At 36.9% G+C, this 16,538-nt stretch overlaps 1 protein-coding gene across 1 annotated transcript; it reads right to left on the bottom strand.

Moving 5' to 3' along the window:
- Nucleotides 1-1,142: 1,142 nt before the first annotated feature.
- On the bottom strand, nucleotides 1,143-14,560 carry LOC148613166 (beta-1,4-mannosylglycolipid beta-1,3-N-acetylglucosaminyltransferase brn-like). The gene is made up of 5 exons (XM_088586373.1): nucleotides 14,388-14,560; nucleotides 11,840-11,909; nucleotides 3,944-4,270; nucleotides 3,276-3,291; nucleotides 1,143-2,597 (listed from the first exon to the last, which is right to left on the bottom strand). The coding sequence occupies exon 5, from the start codon at nucleotides 2,430-2,432 to the stop codon at nucleotides 1,296-1,298; it is 1,137 nt and encodes a 378-aa protein (XP_088442499.1). The 5' UTR covers nucleotides 2,433-2,597; nucleotides 3,276-3,291; nucleotides 3,944-4,270; nucleotides 11,840-11,909; nucleotides 14,388-14,560; the 3' UTR covers nucleotides 1,143-1,295.
- Nucleotides 14,561-16,538: the final 1,978 nt, after the last annotated feature.

The raw sequence follows: 16,538 nt of genomic DNA, 5'->3' as shown, positions 1-16,538 counted from the left end.
TGTAAACAATTTTAACTGCAAGTTTTCTAAGAATCAGGCAAAATGCGGAAACTGAAACATTCATATGTTAATCTTCTCCAATTGAAATGACCAGTATATGGAATCTCAGCAGCACTGGAGATATTTGAAAAGTTTAGTGGAATGCTAAAATGATATGATAAATGTTTTGTTTATTCTGACAGTAAAAGTAGGAACATTACTCTGTCAAAGTTTTATGTCATTCCATACCAAGTTCCACATGCTGCCTGATTCTTACAGAGACTGACACTTTATACCTTATTTAGTGTTGTAACAATCAACACTTCTTGGAATATGTACATAGTAATTAAGGCAAAAAAATGTGCATTTCAATTTAATAAAATATATTTTGTTTACTGACAACAAAACAAACCAATTGGAACCTATCAGTCTTTTTCGTTACAAAGGATGAAAATTTGGCGGAAGAATCTATCCGGAATATGCCGATCCGATTCTAAAATCAAAGCTAAACATGTTGTTATTTTTTACTAGCTCCTCTATTCATGCCAACATTCTTGTAAGAGTAAGACTTTTTAGTAATATTAACTGAAAAACCTAGCACAATTTGGTGGTTGGAACTACAGTACCTTGGCCCGCGTAACACTATAACTTCCTGAAATAATTTAAGACGTTCTTCTTTCTGCATCCGAGGTAATGGCTGAGTAGTTCCGATTGCAAAATAAACCCAAACGTTTTTCCATGACGAGATTTGTAAACCTCAAGATATAGATAAGAATTACAGCATGTGTATTTTTCGCTCCAACAGCAATAACAATCCAATGTTAAGCTAAACCTAACGGTTTTAGGAGTTACTCTATGTTATCCATTTAGTAACGGTAGTGATCTTTTTCGACAGATTAAAAATCGAGGCATAAACTTTGTGCAAGATGCTCTATGGAAGAATCATACATGCAAGGTTACATTTTGTAAATTGAATTCCGTCCATTAGTTCCAGAGATTATATTAGTGAACACGACGATGACGACGGACGTCAAGTGATGGCAATTATCTAACCTTTAACCAGATAACCCAAAAACTAAAACTCAAGAGATTTAACTCCTTAAAATGCACAATATGAACAAAATTATATCAACAACAAAAAAATTAATAAATAACTCTGGATCTGCCAATGCATGGATGTAGACGTTTTATGTCGTTGAATTGAGTTACATATTTAGGTCCCCTTATACACTAAACGTATCTATCGAATTCATATGTAACTGTTAACACATTCTTAAGTTTGTGACTTATCACAGTTTTGATTTGCAGGTTAGTTTTCAACAATGTAAATGTCGATAGAAGCTTGAGAATACTTTATGGTGTTTACATGTGACACGCGTCCACTCCGTCATCATTTTCGATGGTGGCGAAAATCTGTGAGCTGTAAATACCAGATGCAACATTTCTGGGATATATTTGATTGAAAATCTCGATTCGTTTTGTAGCTCGATACTTAAGGATTGTGCAACTAATCCTAAATAAGCATCATCGATACAAAACAGTTTGATGAACGGAATTTCTGATTTAAAACGTTTAACGACATCCATATCCATAACAATAGATCCTCCGAGTAGATATGGAGGGAATCTATCAGAAGGGAAGTCCTTCCACGATAGGAACCATTTGCTTTTCCTGTCTCTGACAGGACCCGATCCAACGTCTTTGGTGCCAACAGCCAACTTTCCAGTTCTATTTTTGTCATGTACATTTAAATATTCAAGTAATTTCGGAAGATTAAGAAAATAATCATCGTCTATAAACAATACATATCTAGCTCCAGAACAGGTGTTTACTACCCAATCAAACCCCATGACAGTTTTTAATGTATTATTCCGGTAAGTATCGAGGTAGTTCTGTTGGATCAAATCTCCATGTTTGTGTTGTTCCATGTTTACAAGTTGAACATTGAATGGACTATATCCTAACGAAAACACTACTTTAATATCACTATTGATAAAACTTCCCCATGTCTTCCGAATAGCATCTCGGTGTTCTATGTTAAGAACTCTCGACTTAACAATTATAAGCAGGTAGGGATCCTTTTTTGCACCGTTTAATTTACAAGTTTGAAATGGCTGATTAAGGTATTGATATGTGCTGTAGCTATGGTATTTTGTTCTTTTGTTGTTTTGTGTTGTTTGTTTGTCTTCTTTTGTGGTCATGAGATAACTTTCTGCAACAACCTTGTTTTTATTTTTTACAACATTGTTTTGAATGTCTGTTTCAAAAGCTTTTTCTTTGTCTGTCACATTTTTCTGTTCGGTTGCTATCGCACTTTTACGTTGATTCATACCGAATTGTTGCGTCACTTTGAACCGCTCTTTTGAAATAAAAAAGAAGTACATAATTACCAAAAGTGGAAATGTTAGCATTGCACGACTGATTATTATTTTAGCTAAATGAATAAGCTTCATATCCCTAATTATATTCTATTGAAGACTCTTGATTGTACTTTATCTTCGGTAATATTGGTTGCTAACCTCTGTTACCAATCATGAATCACAATTTATCTTCTGTAGCCTCTATTTACTACCCTCGTTTAACAGTTTATTTTCTTCCTGTAATTTCCGTTGCCAATCCTGAGAAGTATAAACGTAACATACATTTGTAGTATTGCCATTCGGGTGCAACAGACTCTTATGCTTCAAGAATTTATCATGAAAGGTAAAATCAGAGTTGCTCATTTATATTATTTTTTCTCTGTGGTTCTATATCCCCACTCCACACTGCGCATGGCAAAGTTAGCACTGTACAGTGATAAGTGGTCTGTCCTTCCGCCCGTACTAGGATTTTGTCATTCGGAAGCGGGTTTCAACATGAAAACATTTGACTATGAGATTGACGGAGATAATATTGATTAATAAATATTTTTAGATTACTAATGTATTAATACTAATACTAATTAGTATACAATGTATATATTTTATTTTCTATATCGTCCCATGTATCAAATAGAGATTTCCGTGTCAAACGCGAGTGCTATCCTCGAGGGTTGATGCAAGGGACGATATGAAACAAAGCAATGTCATATTCTTTTTATAATGTATTTGGATCGTTACAAAATATCTAGATGACTATTTCAGTTCATATTTGAAAGGTATTTCTTCATTGTCGTTAACGACGGGTCAACAAGCAGATATCAGCCCCTGGCTCTCGGCGTTATTAAAGTGAAAAACGTCTATATCACTTCCAAATGTGTGATAAAAATGATATCAGTGTAAAATATCTAAACATTAAATGTATATAGATGTACTTACCCTAATAAGGAAGGATCTGATAATGAAAATGACGGTGACAATATTCATTACTAAGTATAAAAAACCAGCGTAAATAATCAATTCATGCTGGGAGAAAAATTAATAGTGAACAGATTGTAAAAGTTATTGTATAAATAATTAAGTAATTACATTCCACATTTATGTAACTAATGTTATAGGATGAAAACTCCATTTCTAAAAGAAAGCGAAAGACCCTGTCCTTTCTTTGTTTGGGAAAAAAGAAAAGTGTCAGTCCCTGTAAGAATCAGGCGGTAGGTGAAAATGGTATGAAAAAAAACCATCATTTTGATAGTGTAATTTGACTATTTGCATCATCAGAATCAAGGAAAAGAGACAAGATTTTCCATGTTATGCTGGTCTATTGAGTTACAATTTCATTGAAATACACTGAAAATGAACATTTCAAGGGCAGATAACTCTGTCAAAAACCTCATTTACTTAAATTCCATTGAAAAATTTCTCAGCAAAGCCATTGATGCAGTTAACAAATAATGGTCCTTTCAAATGGAGAAAGCATCCTTCAGTGATGTTGTATTGTCAAATCGGTGGGGTTTTGACATGCATGTTTCTAATTTATCCCATTTTGCCTGGTTTTGTATCTTTTACCAACTTTTTTTTCTCTTACTATCCAAACATTAAATATCTACCTTTATAGGTCCACACCTTACAACAGACACTGTTGTCTGGTAAGGCTGTGCTTTGTATCCTCTTACTGTCAAACCATTAAGTATATACTTTATAGGTCCACACCTTACAACAGACACTGTTGTCTTGTAATGCTGTGCTTTGTTTCTTCTTACTGTCCAACCATTAAATATATACTTTATAGGTCCATCCCTTACAACAGACAATGTTGTCTTGTAAGGCTGTGATGTGCGCTCAAATTTTTTAAGGATAGTGCCCCGCAAATTCCAACAAAGTGTACCCAGGTCAGCACGTTCAGTCTGTTGACCATCTATTCCAGAACAAAAATACTGAAAAATACAAATTAATCAAACGAAGTTTGATCTTTTTAAATTTGACTGCAAACCATATTACACTATATCAAAATGTGGAATCAAAAATTGCCAAACGTGCAGCATTCTAATTCCCTTCTTCCTATGAAGAAAAAATCTATCTCCTGGGATTTTATGCATTGCAGCTACCCCCAAAGAATTTGAAAGAGATAAAGAATACTACAGACAAGGCGAAGTCAGTCTCATATCTTGACAAACACATAGAGAGCAATGTAAAAGAACAAACTGTTGCCCAAAACTATACGACAAACGCGATGACTTTTCATTCCATAAAACTTATTATAACTCATATGCTCTGCAGGGCTTGACGTAACTACACAGAATTTTTGCACAGCGTTCGATTTCTTGTAATTATGCTTCTGGAACAGGGTTAAAATATTGCTACACGATTGAAGTCATCATTACAGTTTTACACCAAATTTTGATGGTCGTCATCATGAATTCGTGGATCGCTACGGTGTATCCATCTGACCATGAGAATCGATTTATTCAACGGGATATAGATTTCCTTTCCTATTTCGTCTACCCCGGACTTTTTATGAACAACTCGGCAGGTGCTTCTAGAAAATCATACCGGTGTACCTGGTCCATGCTCCCGGCTTTTAGAGGATTCCGAATTGCTCATTTACTTTTACATTTGCTTTATACATATTGTTTGGGTTATTTTATGTTTTTTGGTGCGTGTGTCTGTTTCCCATGTCTGGTCTTTGTCCCTGGGTTACGTACAACCTTTTAATTTCCGCTACAATCTTTGTTTCCTTGATTACTTCATCAGCCCTTTCGTTCGTTGAAATTAAATGTAAAATCCAAGATGATAGAATTTCTTTTTACTCTTTTTGTTTTACAAATTTAACTGCCAAATACCCATTGTTACTTAATTACCAGTCCTATTATCCTCAGTCGTGTAAAAATGCCATTCCCAAGTAAAAACATCTGAGGCTTTTTGTATCGGCGACCAAGATTTCAAGGCTAATTGTGACATGATGAAATATTCCGGGCTCGTCGGGTCAGCCTAATTTTATACTGTACAACCAAAACGTCGCCAATGAACGGTTTTCATTTTCGGGGTGGGGGGGGGGGGGTGTGCCAAAGTGTTAATTTCATGAAAGTACATGTAACTGTCTTATTTTTAATCATGTGCAGGTGAATTATGAACAACGGACCTTCAGTTTTCTTTGTACTGCCCACCAATTTGGAGCAAATGTCAAAACTCGCATTATTTACAAATAGTTGCAATAGAACGGTTTTCACTTGCATTTCACAATAAATACTTTCAATTTTATTGTTTTCATCTTGAACCAGAGGTGCCATCCCTTCTACGACCAAGATCAATATTGAATATCACCTTGTCTCTACAGTCTGGGTCCGACAGCGTTTCTATCTCGGTTTTCACTTTTAGTACTTTTGTCCTAACGAATGTTGTAAGGCCGAACATTTTGGCCTTGTATGTAGTTCCCTTTCACTTTATAAAGGTTTTTTATATACAGTCAAATCAGTCTTTGTGACCACCTGACTGTGTTCAGTAATAACCTGTCATAGATGCCACCTGTATTTAGAGATAACCTGTCAATCATGATGTACATTATCAAATTAACCTGTATATAAAGTCCACCTGACCAGTCTTATGTGACCTGGATTTTGCTCTCCCTTGTAAGGTCATTTAAGACAGGTTTCAATAAATCATTTCTTTCTTATCAGTCATATTGATGACATACTTATATAAAACCTTGTATACGCACTGAAAATCGCGTATTTAATGAATTTCATCTCTTTAACAGTAGGTTAGAACATTGTATTGTAATTTTGCTGTAAATTACAGAAAATAGAAGAGAATGCTAGCTAAAACGTGGAAATATAGATTATACTTCTGTCTCGAGTGGAATAAAATAATTCTACACACGAGTTAGTTAAAATCATCCAGATTTTTTACATTCGAGCTTCAGCGGTATATGCATAATTGGGCATTTCTCCCCTCTTTGAAGAATTACCATACCGCTCGCCCAGGTGATAAAAATGGTTTAATTCTAGGGGATTCATGTCTCGTGTAATAGATTTGTGTCTTGTCCCTGGATTACATTCTTTTCATTTCCGCTATAAACGTAGTTCCCTTTATTACTCTTGCACTAAAAGCGTTAAAAGTGCAATTAAAGTTTATTTTTGTATAAAAATACAATATACATATCAAATGTTGATTTTCTTTTAACAAAATTTAAAGGTGATATTTTACTGTCCATTTTAAACTTGATTGACAAAAAACGTTGTCCAAACAGAATTTGTTAACGACTTACAGAAATTACATATAGATATTTGCAGGTTTACATACCAAAATTCCTTAAAAAATTTTGCCAATTTTATATACAACTAAACCAGAAAATAATTTTCTTTTGACGAAGACTAAGCGATTGACCTCATCCACCTTATTAAGTTGTATATTTGACATCATTAGTACGCAGATAAATATTTTACGGAAGTTTTACGATAAATTATACACTCGTTTCACTGAAAACGCCTGAATTATACCAAGGCAGAATTTAACATGAGCTGTGTAATTAGGAAAGCCATGAAATTTGTGCAACTATTTTATATAAAACTAAACAATTTCAGGCATATTCATAATCCCAAATAATGATAATTACCGTGGTTTCAATACGATATCAGCCCATAAGCATCGTTTTTTATTGCAAAACAGCAAAGCAAATACATAAGCAGAGCAAAACTCAAGAATACAAATACCTCACATATCGTCCAAGAGGTACATTTGTCAATGATCACATAGAAGAATAGAATTTAGAAGATTATGACTAGATTGCAATACAATGACCAGTTCCCAAAAGTTCGCCTGTCAATCAGTCAAAGTCAAATCGTAAAACATGATACACATTCATATAACTAGAAAAATTATTACACAATACATAAAATATTTATATTAAAAACAATATTGCAGACTATTATAAAACTCCCCCCAGCCGTGAAATGACTACCCGTAAGGACTTCATAATATCCAAGATGGTACGTGCTGTTTCAGTCTGTATACCCTGGAACGGATCTGTATCAGCTAAAGACGTTGAACACTGGATTTTCTGGTACCAATCCGTACTTCATGTAGACTTGGAAAATTTTTTTCCCAGAGGTTATCCAACTGGGTGTTTGTCGAGTGCGTGTTGATCGACGGGTCGTCTGAGAAAGAAGAAATCGATGATTTCTCAGAAAGTTCCTCCTGTTGTTCACTGTCTGTCTCATGTGAAGGCGTCCCTCTACTTCTATGACCACCGGGATCCGACTGTCCCATGAGCTTCATCAAACTGATCCGGCTCATCTTCTTGAAAACGAGCGTCCCCTTCAGGTCGCGGTCCAGTTCCATCAGCACCTCTCTTACAATCTAATTTGGTGTGTCTTCCGGCTGAGCAGTTTCCGCGGTTACTGTTGAGTCACTGTGATCCTGATCTGTTGGTTCCACCACCACGATTTCAACTAAGTCTTCATCAGGCGATTCTTGGTGCTCTGTCGATCTAATCGCCCTTAGTGCAGGTTTCGGTGTTGGCTTCTTTACAGATCTTGACTTCGGTACCGGTCGTGTAGGCTCGATCAAGTGTCCCACTGGCAGCAGCTGATTCCAAACATCAGGTAGTATGGTGAAAAACCGGTTGACTCCTGTCTTGTACAGTTGTATGCATGAACAAGTGGTCCCACATACGCATTCCAGTTTCTCTTCTTGACTGGTTCAATGTTTCCAAGCATATTCTTGAGAATCTGGTTGAATCTCTCACACATACCATTACCATGGGGATGGTAGCTGGTAGTGCGAGACTTGGTCATTCCTGTCATATTGCAAAGTCCCTTGATAATCTTCGACACGAAATTTACACCTTGATCTGAGTGAATTCGGTCAGGAATTCCGTGGTCACCGGACGATGACATGTTGGTAGAAGGCCTCAGCTGTTGTCTTTGCTGTCTGGTTTTTGGTGGGAATGGCCTGTGCATACCTGGTAAAATGGTCTAATGAGAAGTGCATATTGCTGTCCTCCTTTGGATGGTTCCAAATCCATGGATACCAGTTGGAGTGGTGACGTCTCGATGTTGACTAGTGGTGCCACTTGGTTAGTGCAGGTCTTCCTGCGGATACATCTTCCACACCTGGCTATCCAATCAGCAACATCCTTGGCCGTACCAGGCCAGTAGAACCTGTCTCTAACCAACGACAAGTTACGTTCCTTTCCTGGATGTCCCAAGTCGTGTAGCGCTTCCTTTCAAAATAGCGTTGATGTAAACTGCTAGTAGTACGAGCTGCTGCTTTACTTCATCGTCGATCGCAACATGCGATACAGTACTCCGTCGTCAATCCTAAGGTGGTTATACTCTCGCTTTAGTGTACTATCTTCCTTTTCTGGTATTATGTTGTTCTTTATGGTTTCTATCCAGTGTTGTACCGTTGTATCCTGTCTCTGTGCTTTCTTCCAGTCAATGATATCAGATGTAAGTGTTCCATTCTGTCCATCATCATCACTGAGAATGCTTGGTGCCACAGCTAAACATTCAGCAAAGTTCGCGATGGTTGTTGAATTACAGATGGCTTTAAACGAGTCGCTGCTGATATTGACTTCCTCTTTTTGTGGACATCTGCTAAAAGCATCAGCTTCAGTGTTGGTTTTACCTGGCTGGTGTTGTAGGTCGCAAGGTCAGCAAGCCATCGGTGACCGGTAGCATCCTGTTTAGCGGTGGTGATAACATATGTCAGTGGGTTGTTATCAGTGATGATGGTTGAGTGTTGTCAGTAGAGGTAATCTCTGAATTTGTCCGTCACTTGCCCAAAGCCAAGAATTCCAGTTTGTGGGCCGGGTAGTTCTTCTCCGCTTTAGTCAATCCTGTACTGGCGTAGCATATTATCTTCTTTTGTCTTTGCTGGATCTGATGCAATATTGCTCCAAGTCCTATACCACTGGCATTTGTATAAAGCTCATATATGCCGTCAGGTTGTTGGTAGCTGAGTACTGGTACTGATGTTAAGAGCTCCTTTAACTTGTTGAATGCTGCATCCTCTCTGTCTCCCAAATGCCAGTCGCTTTGTGGTTTCTTCTTCCTATGTTCCTTCTTGCCTGCTTTTCTGGCATCAACTGGTCGACTGATCTAGCTAAAGGTCCCAATGAAGCGACGATAGTATCCGGCGAGTCCAAGAAAGCAACGGGCCTCTTCTTGTGATATTGGTTCAGGCCAGTTGGTGAACACACAGCATATCTTATGGTAGTAGTCACCAAGACATCTCTTCATTAGCCTCTGGTACGTAGCCGGCTGTTGGTCAGTCCAAACATCATTCTATTGTACTCATAGAAACCAAGCAGTCCTACGGTGAAGGCTGTCCGCTCTTTGTGTGCTTCCAGTATCTCGGCTTAATTTCATAGTCACGCTGCTGAAGAATCTGCTACCTGTCAGACAATCCAACAAGTCTTCTATCCTTGGCAAAGCATAGCTTTCCCGTATCGTCTGGTTATTCAGTTGAGGGTAATCAACACAGAGAAGCAAGGTGTTGTCCTTCTTCCTAGCCAAGACTACATTGGATGCAAAAGGGCTTTTGGATGGTCTGATGATCTTGCCGTACAAGAGCTGTCGAAGATGACTGTGTAATTCGTCATAGGCTGAAGGTGGTATTCCCCTATATCGTTGCTTGAAGAGTTTCTCGTCAATCAGATCTATTCGATGCTTCACGATATCCGTGTCGCCATAATCGTCGTCAGCTTTGGAAAATAAGTCCATATAGAAACGGATAAGTTGATGTCTGTCTTCAAGTTGACTATCAGTGAGGTCACTCTTGGTTATAATCTTTGTAGCTTCTTCCTCAGTCGTTGGTTCACGTAACGTCTTCATGGTTACAGGTTAAACTTCTGCAACGATAGATCGTGGTGGAATGCTGAGGGTGCGGGTGGTGACATTCGTTATGTTGATCTTATGATGTCCAATATGTTGGTGCTGGTATGATGACATAGACGACTTCAAGAATGTTGTTTTCACGGATGAATCAACAAGTGAACTCGGTGCTAACGGAAACTGTTCTTTTACCAGCCATCTTCTCTGTTACCAGGAAAAAAAGCCAAAGCATGGATATAAGGTAAAATCAGGGATACTGATGTACATGTACATGTATGTGTAGTTGCCTCAATTAGTCGTGTATCTTTGGTATGATGGATATAATTAAGCAACAATCAACTTACTATCACAATAGACTAACACTAAATTTCACTAGTTTGGATCACACATTCATCGAAATTTCCTCGTAGTTGTCCAACGTCCTGAATATTGACCGGAATTTACTAAATCACGGATCTGTTTCCGGAAACACCTGATGCCCGTACAGATAAAGTATGAGATCTCACACGACCGGCACAGAAATCGGAATATTCCTGGGTACTAGGCGTAGTAAAACATCCAAGCGTTGGACGCCATTGTCACAACCCTGTTTTCTAAGGGGGTTGATAGAAGAAAAAACTCTAATTTCTAGGGTTGTGTATGCTTTATTGCCAGTAATTCATATGTAAAAATTGATGCCCTGAAAAATACAGTTAATATATTTAATTCACAGTACAAGATAAATAATAGTATCTTGCAAATCAAGACAACATTAATCAAAGCACCGAACGTGCTGAAACTCGGAAGTCGCTTGGCGTGCAATCTGCAAGATAGGTTCCCGATGTTTATTTCTTAAGCAATGTGCTAGAGTGCCGGTCATGACATGGACCAAGGTTTGAGAATGTTTTGGTGTTGAACCCATATTTCCCTTGCAACCTGCAGCAAAACAAAACAAAGATACACAAATATCGTGAAAATAAGATTATTGCATTTATTTACGTTCTTGAGAACTTAAACTTGAAAAAAAAGGCAGATGACGATGTTGATTGTGACGCTTCTTGATAGAATGATTTTCATTATACCATTCACGGGGCATAGTTAAAATCCAACACCACCCAAAGAGAGATCACTCCAATTGAAATGAATTGGGTATTATTTATCTTCTTTTAAATTACTACGCGGCCAAGCGCAAAAAAGTTTGGCGTCTCGATTTACCAGTTCGACAATATTTAGCTGGAAAATTAACACTTAAAATGTTTGAAATATCATTCATTTGGGATATCGGTGAAATATTTAAGTTTAAAAGAGAATCACGCATTAATTTGAAGAAAGCATTTCCGTCCGTGAAGTTATCTGCCGGAAGCCCTTTTGTCATTCTTATACTTACAATACTTGAAGCCACTGACGTGACTTCCGAATAAAAATTAACCATATGTGAATGTATTTTTTTTGTACATTTACCTATCATAGGAAAAATATAACCTGTGAGTAAATTTAATATACAGCTTCATCAATCTATTTGTGAAGCATAAACGAACTAGTTAAATATGTAGTTTGTCTCATTTGGGTTTTTACTCCATATTCAAATGTCGCAAATTATAAGAGAACGGTACATACAATAAGCGTAAAAATAGCAAAGCAAATACATAAGCAAAGCAAAAACTAAAGAATACAAAACACTTTGCTTACCTCACATATCGTGCAAGGGGTGCATTTGTTAATGGTCACAGGTATAATCCCCAGTACTACTGTATTGTACCTGAAGTATCAAAAATCAAATAAAGTTTTAAAAAAATACTTTATAGTCGCAGTATGTGATCGATTTAAAGATTTACACTTTTATTTTCGTGCGGTCCACTCGAATTGTCAAACAAATCAAAATTATTTAAGCATACCAAATATCATATTTGCGATATGTATATAGAAAATAAGCAATACTCAGTAACAAAAAAGGTAGTTCACTTAATTATGCACGTGGTCTATAATGTGTTTCATCGACACATGAAACATTCTTGAAAACATCACTTGTAAAGCCGATTATCCCACGAGATTAGTGTATTTTAACGACATACATAGTAAATGTAATTATAAGGTCAGCACAATGCTTCAATCTTGTAGCAACATAACCCTGTTCCAGAGGCCTAATTGTAAGAAGTCTATCGCAATACAAAAAGTCTGCGTAGTTACGGCAAGCTCTGGCAAAACTCAATACGTAGGTGCAGAAGGGATGTTGCCACAGATGGAAGGAAAGTTGACAATACGGAATGAAAAGTCATCGCGTTTGTCGTATAGTTTGGTCAATAGTTTTTTTTCTTTACCATCAATCTATAAGCGTAGGTCAATTCTTCATCTCAAGTTCACAGTAAACATTATCCCCCCTCTCTCTCTTTCTCTCCTTGATTACTCTCTGTAATATGTTGATATTTGAATTTGAAGTATGCTGCTGTCCATTGCTCCAATTTGGCAGTAAACCAGTCTGTCGGGTGACAAATTTGTAGAAAGTTACTCCCACGCTTTGCTTGAAGTCATAAAAAACGAAGCCAAAGTCGGGAATATGAAAAAGGATTATAGTCCGACGGCTAAATAATACGACAGTACGATAGCCCGACAGTTCGATAGTCCAACGGTTCCATATATATCTCGTTATTTGAGAGTAGCTGTTGGTTTGTATATTCCCGTTAGCTTACTGGTGGAATTTAAAACTATATCCACTTAATTTGAAGAATTAATTAGTAAGGATTGATTAAAGACTTTGTGCAAACCTTTGTGAGTAAAGTAAGGATCACCCGTTTAAGGCGCAGACCATTTTCCTCTCAAAGGAGGGGGGGCTGGAATTTTATGTTGACGTCAGAATTTTTTTTTATAAATTCATGTATTTGAAAATCAACATTGATAAGTAATGAGGAACTATTGCATTATAATTTTTTTCTTTCAAGGCTCATAAAAAAAATATTCTGGTCTAATTTGAATAATATTTTTTTTCAAAATATCACCCCCACCCCGAGTTCCAAAATGCTCGGTGTCTTACAGGGCATTGCTGCTATACATGCCATTAATTGGGTGTTATTGCTTTTATATTTTAGTTGTTTGTTTTGGCTAGATACATTAATTTTTCATTTCACAACATCTAACCCCAGAATTCTTGCTTCGCTTGACCTTTAATTGACATTAATTCTTTTTACCCCCACCCCACCCCTTTTATAAACCTGTAGTCCTGGATCCTCCTCTGCAAGTTACAAGACACTAGCATCCATACCCTGTCCAAGACTGAAATTCCCTTTCCCACTTTTAGAATAAGCCGTGGCTATTTGACGGTTGAATAGCTAACCCATTATTTGCAGGCTATTCGACCGGTTCCAATTCAGTAGCTTTTTGACCGGAATTAGAGGGACTTCGAGAACATCTTGCGACTATATATATCACCATATCAATATGTACACAATGTAATGCAATTTTGATGAATCTGATATATTATTTTGTCCAAAAAGTCTATTTATAGAACTCAATGTGCAATAAAGTTGTTCACAGAAACATTACAAGCAATTACACTTTTTGAAGAATTATACAAATACTAGAGTGTTAGTAAAATGGAATTATAATGCGAGTTGTTGAAACTAAAGATACCGGAACTGATTAAATGCAGTCGAAGATTCCACCTCATTAATGCTGCCTGAACGTCGTTGGTGTTAAGCCTTCCGTTTTCGGCGGGAGCCTCCCAACATTTCATGAAAAATTCAACAATCTCCGGCTTACACACCCGACTTTAAATAAGGTAATGACTTACCATCGTGCATGGACGAATTCAGACATTTTGAAGAGGGAGGGTGCCTATAGCGGCCGGGGTTCCACGGATAAAAATGGGGGATGCTTGGATATTACTTACCATTTTTTTTTAAATTTACACATAAAAAAGACAAGTATTCTAATATGAAGGATAGGTGCCAAACCCCCTGGATCTGCCACTGCTACCTGAAACACGACACGTGCAACACGACATGTACACGTGAAACACACCAAAATATTCTCAAATATTATCATGCAGCGATGAATCTTTATGACTGTACATGTAAAATATTTTGTAAATATTTTAAAATGCAATTAAGATTAACGTTATTTTTTTAAGTCCGGTAATTGCATGGACTGTTCATAATAAATGATTCCTCCGGATCCGACTATTCAATCCCGTTCGGTCGAATACCCATGCACTGCCTTTAAAATAAGTCTAACATTTATTTACCTTTGGGTTAAAATCCCCTCCAAAGAGGAATCGCAGTTACTGAATTGCGTACAACAGGTGTAATAGGGTGCTAGTGCTCTGTACAGTGTGTGTTGGTGCTCTTTACTCTTTCACATCCACCACCATGAACTTGTTTGTTTACATATGTACATCTATACACTCAAATATCATCATCATTTAGAATAATAATATAAAAATGCAATCCACATCAAGTTAAAAATATATATATAAATTATATTTGTCAGACTCTCTGGCTTGCAGTCTAATAAAACGGTTGAGTTTATAATAGTTTTTTTTTCGAATAAGTTAAAAAGATAAGTGTCACTTATTTAAAAGTCTATAAGCCTTCCTATTTCTTCACACTTTTAATATCTAAAACTTTATTTAACGTCTCTCGTATAACTACTATTCATTTTAAAAGATTTTACAAAAAAAATCTAAAAAAACTATCGTTCTTGAATTTATACAGTCTTTAGTAGAAAAATTAAATTTTGAATTTTAAACAGATTAAAAGTCAGGTTTTCATTGTCCATAAAATGTAAAAAAAAAATAAGACCCGGGCCCGGTAACGGTGTTTCTCCAGTTTGATTAGGTGTTTCTCCTTCTATGCTTACTATTCTTATTTCTTTGATCTATGGTTCCTTCAGTATTAAAGGCCTTTTAATATGGAGCCTGAACATCAGTCTCCTCAGCAACCATTCTATCCTTGCGGCATCGGTTATATTGTCTTTATTTCGTCTGATTATAGACGTATTATCCAGAAGATTTTTGTAATTTAACTGTAATGTTTAGTTCTTCATAACTGATTGGATTGCTATGTTTATTTTGCTATATCTCGGACACTTCATTACGGATGTCTGTTTTCTCGTTTTGCAGTTTCTCACGATGTAATATGAAATGTGGAAGATTTTCTTCTGCTTTCCCACAGGAAGGCATGTAGGATCTGTTTCATGACGATATAACTAAATACGTTTGGATTGGAGGATATATATTCCAGTCACTATTCGTAATCTTATTGGGATCCTAGTAATTTCCAGCGTTGATTGTATCTTGTGCTTCAGTATTGGATGGATGTTTCCTTTGCTGAAATTTTCTTTGTTCAAGAATCTTAGTCCATTATATAACTATGCCAAGTCCACTATTCTTGTACTCCAGTATATCCAGTATTTTTGCCTTGATCATTGTAATCCATTTTGATTTTTTTCATAGGATAATCCAGGTAGGTATATGCCTCATCATTGAGGTCGTACTGTCTGAGTAATTTGTTAACCGCGATAAACCAGATGTTATTGTCATCTCTACATACTATCAGCTGCCTTCGTGTCAGTTCTTTCTCAGTGGTGGTTTCCTCTTTGTGACAAATGTTATTGAAGAAGGTTTGCACTTTAATATGGATTTGTGCGTCTATTGGGAAAATTCCGGACAGGATGATATATATAAAGCAGGATCTTGGCATCTCATACGTAATGAAAGAATTTGTTTCAATGTCCTCTTTTTGAATAACGTAAACTGGTCTGGAGGTTTGGGGCTGGTGTTAACTGGTCTGGAGGTTTGGGGCTGGTGTTAACTGGTCTGGAGGTTTGGGGCTGGTGTTAACTGGTCTGGAGGTTTGGGGCTGGTGTTAACTGGTCTGGAGGTTTGGGGCTGGTGTTAACTGCTCTGGAGGTTTGGGGCTGGTGTTAATAGCACCATGTCATACAGTATATATGTGCAGGACTGATTCTGGATTTAGTCCATTTTAACCGTGAAATCCACATCTAAATAAGCTGTATGCACTCCCCCTGGCTTTAGTGATGTTTTCCTCCAAATTAGTTTGTATGTTTGTTTTTAGTATGTGGTTCTGATGATCCCCAGATGTGTAGCTTTTTCTACATTAAGCATTGATATACTGCATAATTGTAGATCTTGGTTGCCTCTGCGTATATATTTTTGCCTTTGATTTTGATTACCACACTCTTCTTGGGTTGTAATTCGTATAGATCTCTCTAGATTCGCAAAGTCCAATGCCATATTCACAAAAAATTGTGCCTCACTAGGACTTTCATTTAGCAATGCCACGTCATCTGCGCACCCAGTTTTATTGATGTTGATATTATCAATGTTCATCTCAAGATTGATACTGCCGTCGAGGACTATACAAGAAAATGGATA

This window comes from Perna viridis, chromosome 6 (assembly GCF_037379345.1).
Source record: "Perna viridis isolate PV_CMFRI_1.1 ecotype Kerala chromosome 6, ASM3737934v1, whole genome shotgun sequence".
Classification (NCBI taxonomy): Eukaryota; Metazoa; Mollusca; class Bivalvia; order Mytilida; family Mytilidae; genus Perna; species Perna viridis.
This window is presented reverse-complemented; position numbering and strand designations above follow the sequence as displayed.